The sequence below is a fragment of the Convolutriloba macropyga genome, chromosome 6 (assembly GCF_964194025.1).
Source record: "Convolutriloba macropyga chromosome 6, txConMacr16.3, whole genome shotgun sequence".
Classification (NCBI taxonomy): domain Eukaryota; kingdom Metazoa; phylum Xenacoelomorpha; order Acoela; family Convolutidae; genus Convolutriloba; species Convolutriloba macropyga.
In genome coordinates this window covers 63,774,136-63,786,844 of record NC_134473.1, presented here as the reverse complement: position 1 = coordinate 63,786,844, position 12,709 = coordinate 63,774,136, and the positions used below count along the sequence as shown (strand labels likewise).

Sequence of the window (12,709 nt, the reverse complement as noted above, 5' to 3'; positions counted from 1 at the left end):
AAACTAAAGAAACACTAACAAACTAAATATTTTGGAAAGAAATTAATTGCAAGAATAATGAAACCAAATATAAGAATGTCTTATACATTGTAAAAAAAAGTAGGAATGAAACTTCATAATTTTGAAAAATATGATATTAGAAAAACGAATAGATTTCAAAAACATAGCCACCGGCAGATTGCCAGAATAGCTGCGAAAGAATAGACTTGTGTGCCGTATAATAGATATAGAAGCAGCTACAGATATAAGTTGAAAAAGTTATCGGCGCCGCTCAAAACGCAAGGTAAAATTCAGCGATAAATAAAACAAAGCTTGTTAAAATTCATTGCGCGGAAGCCTTTTCATTAGGGACCTTTATTACATAAACTATTTCAATTTAAACTTAAGTTTTAAAGTGGAAAAGTCATTTTATTGAGTGAGGTATGTCACGTATGATCAAAATCGAATCACACAAATGAGCTAAAAACGTTGGCTCAAGAGAGTGAAAAATGACGACACGCGTGCAAATGACGTTAATGAGAGGAAGAAGTCATTCAGAAAATTTGCCTTTCATCTTTGCTGTGTCATCAAATGTAAAACGAAAAGACGTCAGAAGACGAAACAAAAGTTTTGCAAAAAATGCTAAAATTCGTGGTGTTGAAATCTTGGAAAGCATTCCATTACAGAGTTTCCTCGGCTATTGAGGCTAGAGATACCTAACAAAAATGTTCAAAAAAACTTGAAAAAAACGCAAATTTTATCCAAAAAAATTGCTAAAATTTCGCATATTAAAAAATTGAAAGCTATTCCACGGCAAATAAATTTTTTTCAGTTATTTATTATCAAAACCTTAAGGACGTTTTCTGGTCCCTGCGTCTGAAAATACTAGAATAATCAAAAATAAATGTCAAAAAAATGCTAAAATTTGTGATGTTAAAATGTTGAAACCATTCCACCACCACTAGAAACTAGGCAGTAACCTATTATAAAACACTAGAGGAGGTTCCTTGACACCTGGGAATTAAAAAATTCAATAAAATGGCAAAAACTTTTAAAAAAACTTGAAAAAATTGTGAAAATTAGTAAAAAAAAAATTGCGTGTTTTTAGCGATCGGTTGTTCGTCAGTGGCCACGAGCGTCAGACGAAAAATGGTTAAGCAAAAAATCGCATAAAAAATATCGACAGGACTAATATAATTGCTACAGACTTCGTTTGAGAGCAATTAAACATGTTATTTAAAACAAAAATGATTTAAATTTGATTAAACAAAATTTAAAGCTCTTAAGATGCCCAAAAAGGCTCTTTTTTAAAAAATCAAACCAAAATCGAAAGCACAAATTTAAGAAAAATTGAACCCCCCCAATCGGTTTTGCATAAGTTAAAAATGCATACAGAAAAAGACTTCACGCTAAAAACGGAATAAACAACGCCTGGTTGTTGAAAAACGGTTTCCATACACAATGATTACAAAAGAAGTTCGTTCGATGAGCCAAAAAATAACAAATTATTGAAAATCAAAAAAAACATACCCAGCAGATTGCCGGAAAATAGCCGCCGTTGATTCCAATAAGCATGATTGGGATTGAACGAATAGAATATATTGAAAAAAAAAAAAGATTTTTGTACAAAAATATTTTTTAAGTCCGATTTATTTTGATGGCATTTCGTAGTTGAACATACTTCTGTTTCTTAGAGAGAGGCTACAGGGGCTACTATCAACACAAATAAGCATTAGAGGTGGTAACTAAGACTAATAGGAACGACGTTCAAATAGCGGGCATCTAAAATTGGGCTTTATGGGTTTATCCCGTTTCCATTTCTGACTTCAATTTTTTATACCGACTCTGTTCATTTTGAATTGCTTTGCTTAGCAACTGATGTTCAAATTCACTTTTAGCAGAATGAGAGAAGAGAGAAACTAGCCTAGAGAAGTCAAAAAGATTTCACGCAAAATGTCGAAAAAGCGGCAAAATGGTAAAGCGAAAAAAAGTTTGACGAAGTAAAAAAAAATACGAGCGCAATAATAGCCGGCTAAGAAGATGAGGGCGGCTATTACAAAACAATTAAACATTTTACCCTTAAAATACATTACTGGTCTCTCAAAAACATTTACGAATTGCAGAGCGTTAGATATAGTACATCTTCGATTTTAAAAAGTGCTTTAAAATCTAACTAGAAGCAAAAATATGAGCCAAATCGACGAAAAATCTGCTAAAAACGGTTAGCACAATTCTCGAAAAAAAAACCTTCGAAGTCAAATTAGTTCACGCGGCAATTTTGCTCTTTCGCTTCTAGGTCAAAACGGCGCCTGAACTTAGTAACCGTACGAAAAGACCGACAGGACTGATAAAATTGCTACAGACTCCATCTATAATTAAAATGCGGGGGAAAAGTAATTGTTTGAAAGAAAACCAATTAGTATCTTAGACCTATTTTTTAAATGGTTTAACTCACTCCTGCGTCTATCTGCCAAATTGGAGTCTCTCGCCTTGCCCCAAGTCCTCGCTTCATCGTCACTGTCGCTCAAACAAATTATTTCTTGCTCTTTTGCATTTTGAGCAGGTTTCAAAGTACCATAAACAGACTTTTGGCATTGTGTATCTTGTAGTTTAGTTGTAACTTCTTTGCCCAATCGTTTCATGCGTTCTTCTTCATCGCGTAAGGCTTTCAAAGTCTCCTCATTGAGACCACTGGATTGCATAACATTTCTAATATTTCGTCTTGTACCAGGGCCACGTTTTTGGTTGCGTGCCTCTCGAGACCGACGAATCAATTTAGCTTTTTTCCGAACTCTTGACAAAATATCAATTTTTTCATTCTCAACAGTAACATCTTTGAACTGTTCTTCTGTTCTCGGTCTTTTCAGGGCTGGTGTCAAATCTTCATCCGGGCAATGATTGTCGAAGACTTCCTGTCGAGCAGAGTCGGCCTCTTCAGTTTCTTCTCCTGAATCCTCTGACTCTAATTCCCAAGTATTCACATCCTCATTTTGGTCATCGTGTGGTGACAGTTTTGAATTAAAAGCGTTATTACACCCAGAGTCATCCATTTATTGTTCGATATTTGATCCTTCAGTCGATTCTTAATGAAACATTACAAGACAAAGCACAAGAGCAGATGACAACTGATCAACCCATCTAACCTTGAAGAGAAAAAATAAATGAACACGTTTTCGCACAACGTCAGTAAGTGAGATTGCTCTCTGGATCTTTTCCGATTGTGCCCCCCAGCTTAGTGGGTGCAAAATATTTGCACCCCCCATCAGCACGTGCAATATTTTACATAATGATTTACTGTGTAATAACACGTGCCGTGTAGCTGGGGGCGCAAAACGTAATGGGGGGCACAAACGGAGAAGATCCTGCTCTCTTAACTCCTTTACCGTTGAGCTATCAGCACAACTTCTAAGAACTGAAAAAGATGAAAATTAAAACAACAGCTTTTATGTAACATGTAGTAGCTCAGGATACAAGTTGAGTTTTTGGCTAATTATATCCATGCACGTTACTATTTTAACTCTTTGGGATCTTTTCCGTTTGTGCCCCCCCCCCCCCCCCCCAGTACGTTATGCTCCCCCCAGTTACAGAGCACGTGTCATTACATAGTAAATCATTATGTAAAAATATTGCACGTGCATCTGGGGGTTGCAAATAATATGCACCCACTAAGCTGGGGGGGGGGGGGGACAAACGGAAAAGATCCACTCCTTGGCACGCACGGGATTTTAAAGCACTTTGAACCTCGAGTTTTACTGAAAAAAAAGTTCACAATTAGAAACTTTCAGTCAAATACTTCACGTTGAGTGTAATAGCATGTGGTACACGCAATCGGAAACCTAAGTCATGGGTGCTTTGCTTGAGGTAATTCTTGCAAATTAGTGGACGAAAAATCCTTGCAGAAACCGGATGAAGGAGGGAAGAGCAAAACTTCTGATATGAAGGGAATATGCATTAATTGTAACCAACGCTTTACTTTCTGAGGGATCTTTTGAATGGATCTGTTCTTATTGTACATGAAAAGGTGCAAAAGAGGACATGAGATGAATGAAACTGTTCAAAAAGTACGTAAATGAGTGTGCACTGTATAATAAAATCTCCAAGAATACCTCGAATAAGCAAATTCACTTCACAAAAATTTACAATTCACTCTAGAGTGTCCCGACGGTAATGGAAATCTGGCCTTCTTAGATCTGAACCTAAAAGTATATTACGACAGGTAACAGTATGTCAGTAGCAGTCATTTGTATCAAAAGTTTACTGATTTTAGCATAAACTTGAATTTCCGTAGCTGTGAACTATTACAACACAAAAAAACGAAATTCAGGGGACTATAAATAGAATTTTCAGTGGAACTAATGATTGCAATTCTTTTGATGTAACTCTCAAAAAACTTGAGATCCGGACAAAATAACTAGGATGCAACTGACTGGTCATCCAGTATTGTTAACAAGACGTTTAATCAAATAGTCACAAAACCAGCGCTTACAGTAAAACCTCCCGACGTAGCACAAGAGCTCAATACAAAAAAATCTAACAAAAATGAGCATCAACCGATGTCTTTTGTTCAAAACAGAGGAGACATCGCTAAAAACTTCGAGAGTAGACAGAAGAAATCGTGATATTCAAATCATATTCACAGCAAGAAAATTAAGAGCTTGCTCGTCAACCATGAAATCATTTTTGATAGAAACTTGAAATCGCCTTAGGCATAAAATAATGGAAGTAATTTTATCTATGTTGGCCAAACCAGCCAGGGCTTAAAAATTCAATAACAACTGAAGCAATCCAAAGCAATAAGTTGAAACCTGAACTAAATAGACGCGATAATTACAGGGGCGGAGATTGACATTAGAATATTAGTTCAAACACAAATTTCACTTTCGAAATCTTAAAATTGGTGTATTTCGAGTCAATTTTTTTAATAACCTCGAATGCTCCAAGATAACATCCCATAGGATTGAGGACAAAAACTGCTGTTCCGAGAAAGAAATCACAATACACGGGAAACATGAAAACTCTGAATACAGAGTATAAGATGTTGGGTGTTTTATATGTAAATAAAATGTTACAAATGTAATTAGAAATGTATACAATTTCAAAAATTCGTTATTAATTCAACTCATTTCCTAGAAATAGATCAAATTAGTCAAAGACAATGGTAAGCACTTTGTAATGAATCTATTCGATTGTGCTTTAATTTTAAGTGAACCTGATGATGAACCTGATGATGTTCGAAAAGGTTCGTTTTCACTACCCGAATTTATTTTCACTGACAATTCCTTTTTCTTTGCAGCTTAAGAATTTACTGTTTTAAAGAAATACGATTGTTAAAATATAAAATTAAATTTTGAAAAAAGAGCTATTAATTTGAAGAAGGTAGATGACTTATTGTGTTGTTTCTTGTATTGGCTGTTGATTTTGATTGAAATAAGTTGTTTTATCTAAGGTTATTTTTCCCAATTTCTCCGATCACTTGGAGAATTTTGCATAGTTATTCCACATTGCTCTCTGTTAGTTAAGCTCAGAGATAACAGTTATTCCTGACACATGAGACTCTGTCAATTTAAGTAAGAGATAACAGGTTTACCTGCTTCACGAATCCGGTCAAGAACAAATATTCCTTGACGAATTCTTGAGATCAAATTCTGTGATTTCCACCACGATTATTTATGTTGCCCTCTCTTCTTTCATTAAAATCAGGCTTACTATTGATGAAGCTCTTTTAATTGTCATGATGTGAAAATTTTGAGTGATAAAATAGTTTATGTTTTGCAAGCTTGTCCCACATTTTCTGTTGAGGGTAACTTCAACTTTACTTGTTCTGAGTTCTCATTAGTTGATTACATAAAAGAAAAAATGATAACTTCCGCAAATCTTCACGAACTGATGGAAATGGAAATCTGTTATTCAAAATTTACATTAGATCTTTGTATTAACGGGCGAATTTATTCAACAAAAAATTATTACCAGATGATACCAAATCACGCAATGTATGACCAGCTAAGTGAGCCTACCTTAAAAAGATACATTTAAATCTGATGATATGTTACAGACCTATATATCTAATGAATTGACTTTACAGGTACTCAAGAACGTAAATAATTATGTATTTTATGAGCACAACTGACATGCTAATCGACATCAGTGGTGTTCGTCATGGTTCGATAATGTTGCCTTTTTCTTCGTAATCATCACCACACTTCCCTACAGATAATGTGTTTGCTATTTATTTGTTGACAAACAAAAAGTCCGTAAAGTCAAGCGGAAACATATATAGCCGCATCGTCAGTGATTGATTAGTGTAACGAAAACCAAATCAGTTTATTACAAAGCAAATGTATTGAACATCAAAGGAGAAGTGTGTGTCACTAGAAAACCAATTAATAGGACAAGTCAGTAATCATATCATCTTGGGCATAAAGTTTTATTAAGGTCTTGCCTCGTGTTCACTGTTTATCAATATTTTTCTCCAATTCAAGAACCCACTTCCTTTTGTAGTATCTGGTTGATTAAATGATGATTGCCCAGTTGAAAAAGGTAGAAGTAAAAGACCTAAATTCCAAAGAGACAAATAATTACCAGCGAAGCCAGTAGCAAATTGCTACAAGGGATATCGGTAAATTTACCGGGGTTTGGAAATAAAAAACTTAGGTTCGAAACCACTCTATTGAAAAAAAGTTACAAGAGTCAAAAACAGAAATCAAAATTAAAACAAAAATTAAAACAACAAACAAATAGGGAGCGCCTATATAAATGGAGGGAACAAAAAAGTGTAAAATTTGCATATCCAGTAGCTTGGCAACCCCCAATGAAAAAAATATTACCGGTATTGTACTCATCGACGCAGAAGTAACACTTGGAAAAATTAACGCGGAAATGTTGCAAACAGAAAAAGGATCAAAGATTAAGTTCCTAGACCCATTTGGAAACCAACAATTTCATTCCTGGAATCGAGATAGATTCGAGCTTGAATTTATACAAAACAGCGTCCAAAAAAAAATACAACTAAATTATTCAATCTAGCTGGATTCTCGGAAGAAAACACAGCAGAGTTGATTGCTGTGGGTAATCATCACTATGTTATGGGCGAGACCACTGATAAAATGAAGTTTGTCATAAAAGTTTGAGCGAGGAAATCAAAATAAACCATCTAGTGGTAATTAAAACTAACCATCACAATGTCTAATTTTACCAATTTAGCCTCGACAGAAATTCTCAGCAAACAACATACACTAACTACTCAAGACGTCAGCCGAAATGGTGTAGATGCGTTGTTTGTCCAAGAATTTAATAATCTACATGCAATTGTTGACGAAATGTCAAATCTGAGATGTAGAATGAACAAAATTTATAGACAAAACGTATTGGATTTAATGGAGGACGGTGATTCGCATTCTCTTTTCAATGGTAAAAAGGAGCCATAGGACTGCATGCAGAGTCAGCAGGTGCAATAATTTTTACGTTCATCATTATGCCAAAATAATAGTAGAATTAACTTCTCTAAATTACTACCGAGGAAGTGCCGATTATTGTAAGACAAAATGATCATCAGAGCTATGTGCACTATATCAACCCAATATCCAAGGTTTTCTACAATTTTACGCTTATAAACTGCAACCCATTGTTCCCCATTGTATACCAACTAGGTAATGGTTCCTGGATAGCGTTTGGTCAAAATCTTACTATAGTTGAAAAACCACAAGTGTTGTCTTATCTTGAGGAACCCAAACGTGAAGTTCCTATTTTTAAAGAAGTTTTCGATGGTTTATTCACAGAGAAGCAGCTAGAAGAAAGTCGACTTGCACAAATATATAGTCAGTCGAGGAACGATAACAGGAAGAGAAATTTTCCTGGAACGAAATGAAAAGTATACACATGAACAACTATTAGACTTCAACAGATACACCAGTGATTTGAATTGGTAGGTAGTTCCTTGGATTAAACCCATAGAAAGAAACATTTTGAAAGTTTGGCATTTTGTAAGGATTTGACCTTAACGCTATTGACATTATTTTTGACTGCCAAATTTCTAGAAATGTGTATAAGAAAAATTTTATCATCTACGTTATTTTTGGAAGGTGCTCAACCAAGAGTGGCAGTATAGTCGATTGACCCGTTAATCAAACTTAACTATATAATCGTTCTGAAAAGCCAACAGTAAAAACAAAAAAAGTCTCAAAAAAGTTATTGAAACAAAGTAAGCGAGTTGTCGGGTACCGACAAAATGGCCTTTGAGCCGGGGCTGTTACCAAGAAAATACAAATCTTTTTCAGTTGGAAAACTTTTCAACGTCAATAGAATGTCTGAAATGATGTTCATTCTCTTAAACACGTCTAATATTGTTTTTATTTAGAAAGCGAAATGCATTCAGAAGTGGGAGATTACGTATATTATCTGCCGCAACTGTACGAAGTAAAACCAGTTGTCCAACGAGGAGTCTATAGAATCTGCGGTGTCAAAACCTGTTTTAGAATGGTCGTGGCCTTGGATGAATTATACCCAACAACACTAACCCAGAGATGACCTATTGCTACGCAGGAATGGAGTCGGATGAAAGTCCGGTTAGAAAACAGCAAAAAGTTGGATAATGCTTCGTTGCAATTGCAGGAGCAACTTAAAAGTGTACAACAGGAAAACAGTATGCTACAAAGGCCAGTTGTTGAGTTAAAGCAACAAATAATTAATGCCGAACAGCAACAAGAGCACTTTCGTGCTACAATCGAAGCTAATAATAGTTTAGTTGAGTTGGAATGCCAACTCCAGCAAATGCGGCTCGACTGCGAGTCAGCAAGAACTGAATCAGACGCTTTGTCTGGGGAGCTAAAATCATCTCCTAAAAAACTCGTTGAATACGAAGGTGAGCTGGAAGCAGCACTGAAAAAAGCTTCAAAAACGGCTTCGAGGGTAAGGAAATTAGAGTTAAATTTAGAGGCGGAGATATACGCCAAAGAGCTCACTACACGACGACTACAGGAGATTGAGAAAAAATTACGCGGTACAGGAGCATTGTCAATATACAATCTACTTTGGATTTCGCCCACTGCAACGATTGAGGAAATCCAACGGCGATTCAAACATCTGTCCCTATTGATACACCCTGATAAAGGAGGCCAAACAGAAAGATTCCAGTTATAAAAGAAAAGAAGATACGTGCTTATGGACGACAGTGCACGTAATATAAAGTAAACTCATGGATGGACGTTCGCCGATGAATTTTTAAATTAATAATGAGTGGAACATTATGCTTCCATATAGGAAGAGAGTGTAGTGACCCTACAAACATGCTCACACATTTTTTAATGCGGAAGCTATCAAAAATTACATTTTGGAAATGGCTTAAAACAAAAAAGAACACTTGAAAGTGACAGCTAATTACGCTGATTCATAGCTTATTTTTTATGAGACAGTATCTTAAACCAATTGTCATAAAAATTTATTGTTCAAACATTAATACCGAGATTAACTCAGAGAACAAATATGATGCTCAACGCTATTGTTGGGACCAAAGACTGCGTTTGGGAAAAACAAACTGAGCAAGGAATCTGGGACCAAGTTATCTTGGTAAGCGCAAACAAAGATAAAAACGGCGGCTGAACCAGTTAAATTCAAATATCATGGTTCATAATAAATTTTAACGCAATTTCTGAAGTTGCCTTCCCTACATTTCACTTTTATAAAAGTTAAATTGTATTAACCTTTCTTTGAGCTAAATTTTGCCTATAATTTCTAAATTCAACTAACTCCACCATTTCGAATTATTAACAAGAATTCAGAGGATACTTGCGAATCTAAGATATATGTAAGGGATTTTTTAGTAGAAATAAAAAGACAAGACAGTTCAAACTTACACACCAACGTAGCAGGTAAAGACCTGCAGTCTACGCAACGACATTTATGAAAATTTTACAGGGCAAATAGTAGTTAACAGCAAATCATTTGCCTATGACATAAAAAAAATTCGAACAAAATACACTGAAAGCTGAATTAAAGTCAATGATGTCGATAGAAGTTAAGTAGTTGGCAGCGTGGACAGTGTATTAAGAAAACAGTTTTTAGTTTCCTTTTTTTCACTGGTTGTTAAAGAAAAGTTTTGGTAAACATCGTGAGCTGATTTTAGTTTCCATTTACATTTAGCTTGATACACTGTCTTTTTTTCATTCCAAAATTCCCATAATATAACAATTTCCTATAATATACTAAGATCAGCTCGCTCTGTTTGATAGAAAATTGGATAATATTCAATTTTGAAAGCGTGTCACAGCAAATCTGAGACCTAATAACACAGAGCAACACTTCACCCTGGAACTATTCTTATTGTTTCAAAAAACTAAAATTTATGCACCAAGCAGGGGAGAAGGAAATAAGTCGGAAACAGTCAATTTTTGGTAAAGCACTTTTCTTGCGATGAGGAAAAACTTGAAATGGTATGTTCTTTTCAAAACACCTTGTTTCATTTAGCAAGTGTCATCTTAGCGTGTGTTGTCCAGCTGAGGTTCTCAGTAGTTAGCATCTCCAATTCCATAGGCTCTCCGGGGAAACATAATTAAGATTCTCCTAGAACGAAAGAGTTGCTGCCATTAAGGATTGCTGATTTACATTTTTCTGAATGAAATACCACTTGATTCCTTTGTGACCTTTCATAAAGAACGTTGATGTGACATAACATGGCGTCGAAACAACTACAGCATAGAAGCATTAGATTGTGGGCATACAAGTATACACAGGAGCACTGCACACAGTTAACAAGGTCAATCAATTAAAGTAGACAGAAGAAACCCCAGGACATTTCCTTGTAGTACACCAGATGTTACAACGGAAGACCGCCAAAAGGAAGGTACTAAAAGAACAATTTGGTGCCAATACCTGCGCTAGCCTAAAAAATGATACAGAAACGCTTCATCAAACACTGCCATTTTTTCAGTCATCTATGAAGCGGAACAACGTCAAAAAATTTCTGGTAATTTTTACCGTTCATGCCCTCACAGTACGCTATGCAACCCATTTACAGGCCTCGTACCATTACATAGTAAGACATTATGTGAAGATATTGCAGGTGCAACCGGAGGGTGACAGTAATGTAATAATAATAATAAAAATAATAATACTAATAATAATAATAATAATAAAAATAATAACAATAATAATAATAATAATAATAATAATAATAATAATAATAATAATAATAATAATAAGGATAATATTAATAATAATAATAATAATAATAACAATAATAATAATAAAATTAATAACAATAATAATAATAACAATAATAATAAATTGAGCTTACAACATGTGAAGACTGTCGTCCCGAACTAAAAGTTTGAGTTTTCAGCCAATACAGTTTTGGCATCTGCAAGCAATTCTCCATGAAACATTTCTTCTTTTTTGTAAGCAACTAATGAGAACTCAGAAAGCAATTCTATGCAACAAATAATCTGGAAGGGCACAAACGGAAAAGAACCAATTTTTGACATCAAATTAGTTGCTAAGAAGTGGGAAAATATATGTCAAAATTGTTGTAAAGAACAACAAATTATGCAGCAAGTTGAAATATCATTCCGTTTCTCTTTATGAAACCGTGCTAAGAATTCGTGACCATCAGTTACCAAAAAATCATTTTGTTTTGAAAAAATATACAGCATAGCAAGGCTAAACGGACAATAGTTTCTAACGTCACTTTTTCAATTCCTTAAGCCATCACAAGGATTTCTAAAAAAACTTGAAATGCCGTATCTGCAGTAGCTAAAATTTGACAACAATAGCGAAGCAAAAAAAAATACCTGGTCTGATCCGATGGAGGAATTTTAGTTTTTTTTCAAAATTTTTTTCTATTTCCAAAACTCCACAAGTAAAGAATTAGCACTCATAGATAGTCAATTGTGCGGAATCTTTCAAATTTTTGGGGTTACAATCGAAAAAAGGTTGTAGATTTATATTTTTGGAAATCATTTTTATTTTCGGCATCGGTATTCATCTGATGTCTCTCTCTGTTTGACAGAATCCTCATTGGCAGCTCTCGAACTGCATATTTTTGATACACATTGACGTTCAAAATTTTTCAGATAAAGGAAGCAACTTTTTTGAAAAATGGACTTTTTTACATAATTATGATTAGCCTTAAAGGCCTCCCTCATTCTTAGTAGGATTTTGAATTTTCCAGGACAGGGATCTTGAATAAAACTTTTGCCTAATTTAATAAACATAAAGCTGATAACCGAATCAAGTTTTGCAGTTTTGTAACAGACTCGATAGGTCTTGTAACAGACTCGTCATGATAAGAGTTCGCAGTTTCAGGAAGACAGCTGAATACTGCATTTAATCATTATCTGCTTTGTTCCATCTTAATTTCATTCTTGTTACAACACCACGAATAGAGCAAGATCTCGTTGAAATTTTTTTGACGTTTGTTGTGACAAGATTAGGCGAAGCTAGTTCAAAATTTACCGAGCTTAGAAGACAAAGCAACAATTCTCTGTTAGCAATCTCGTTCTCATCCAAGAATTTAAGTCATAATAGCTTCGAAAGGGCAGAGCTAATCACTATCACAGGTGTCACAGATCTATTTGCAGTTTTCTTTTGACCTGAGCAACGTCACATTTTCAACTGATAGATATAGACATGGATCGTAACTTTTTCTTATAAATGCTGCATTTGAAACTCTTCATCTGTCGTACTATTATTTGAAGCCAATTTACTGCTTCTCTCCATTTGTAAAAGAAACCAATTTCCC

The 12,709-nt window shown here is 34.8% G+C and overlaps 1 protein-coding gene across 1 annotated transcript in view; it reads right to left on the bottom strand.

The window, feature by feature from the left end:
- Positions 1 to 3,118, bottom strand: part of LOC142341857 (helicase ARIP4-like) — a 56,732-nt gene extending 53,614 nt beyond the window's left edge. Inside the window, exon 1 of the mRNA XM_075393124.1 lies at positions 2,435 to 3,118. Coding sequence (XP_075249239.1) covers positions 2,435 to 3,029 — 595 coding nt within the window. The 5' untranslated portion in view covers positions 3,030 to 3,118. The remainder of the gene's footprint in view (positions 1 to 2,434) is intronic.
- Positions 3,119 to 12,709: the final 9,591 nt, after the last annotated feature.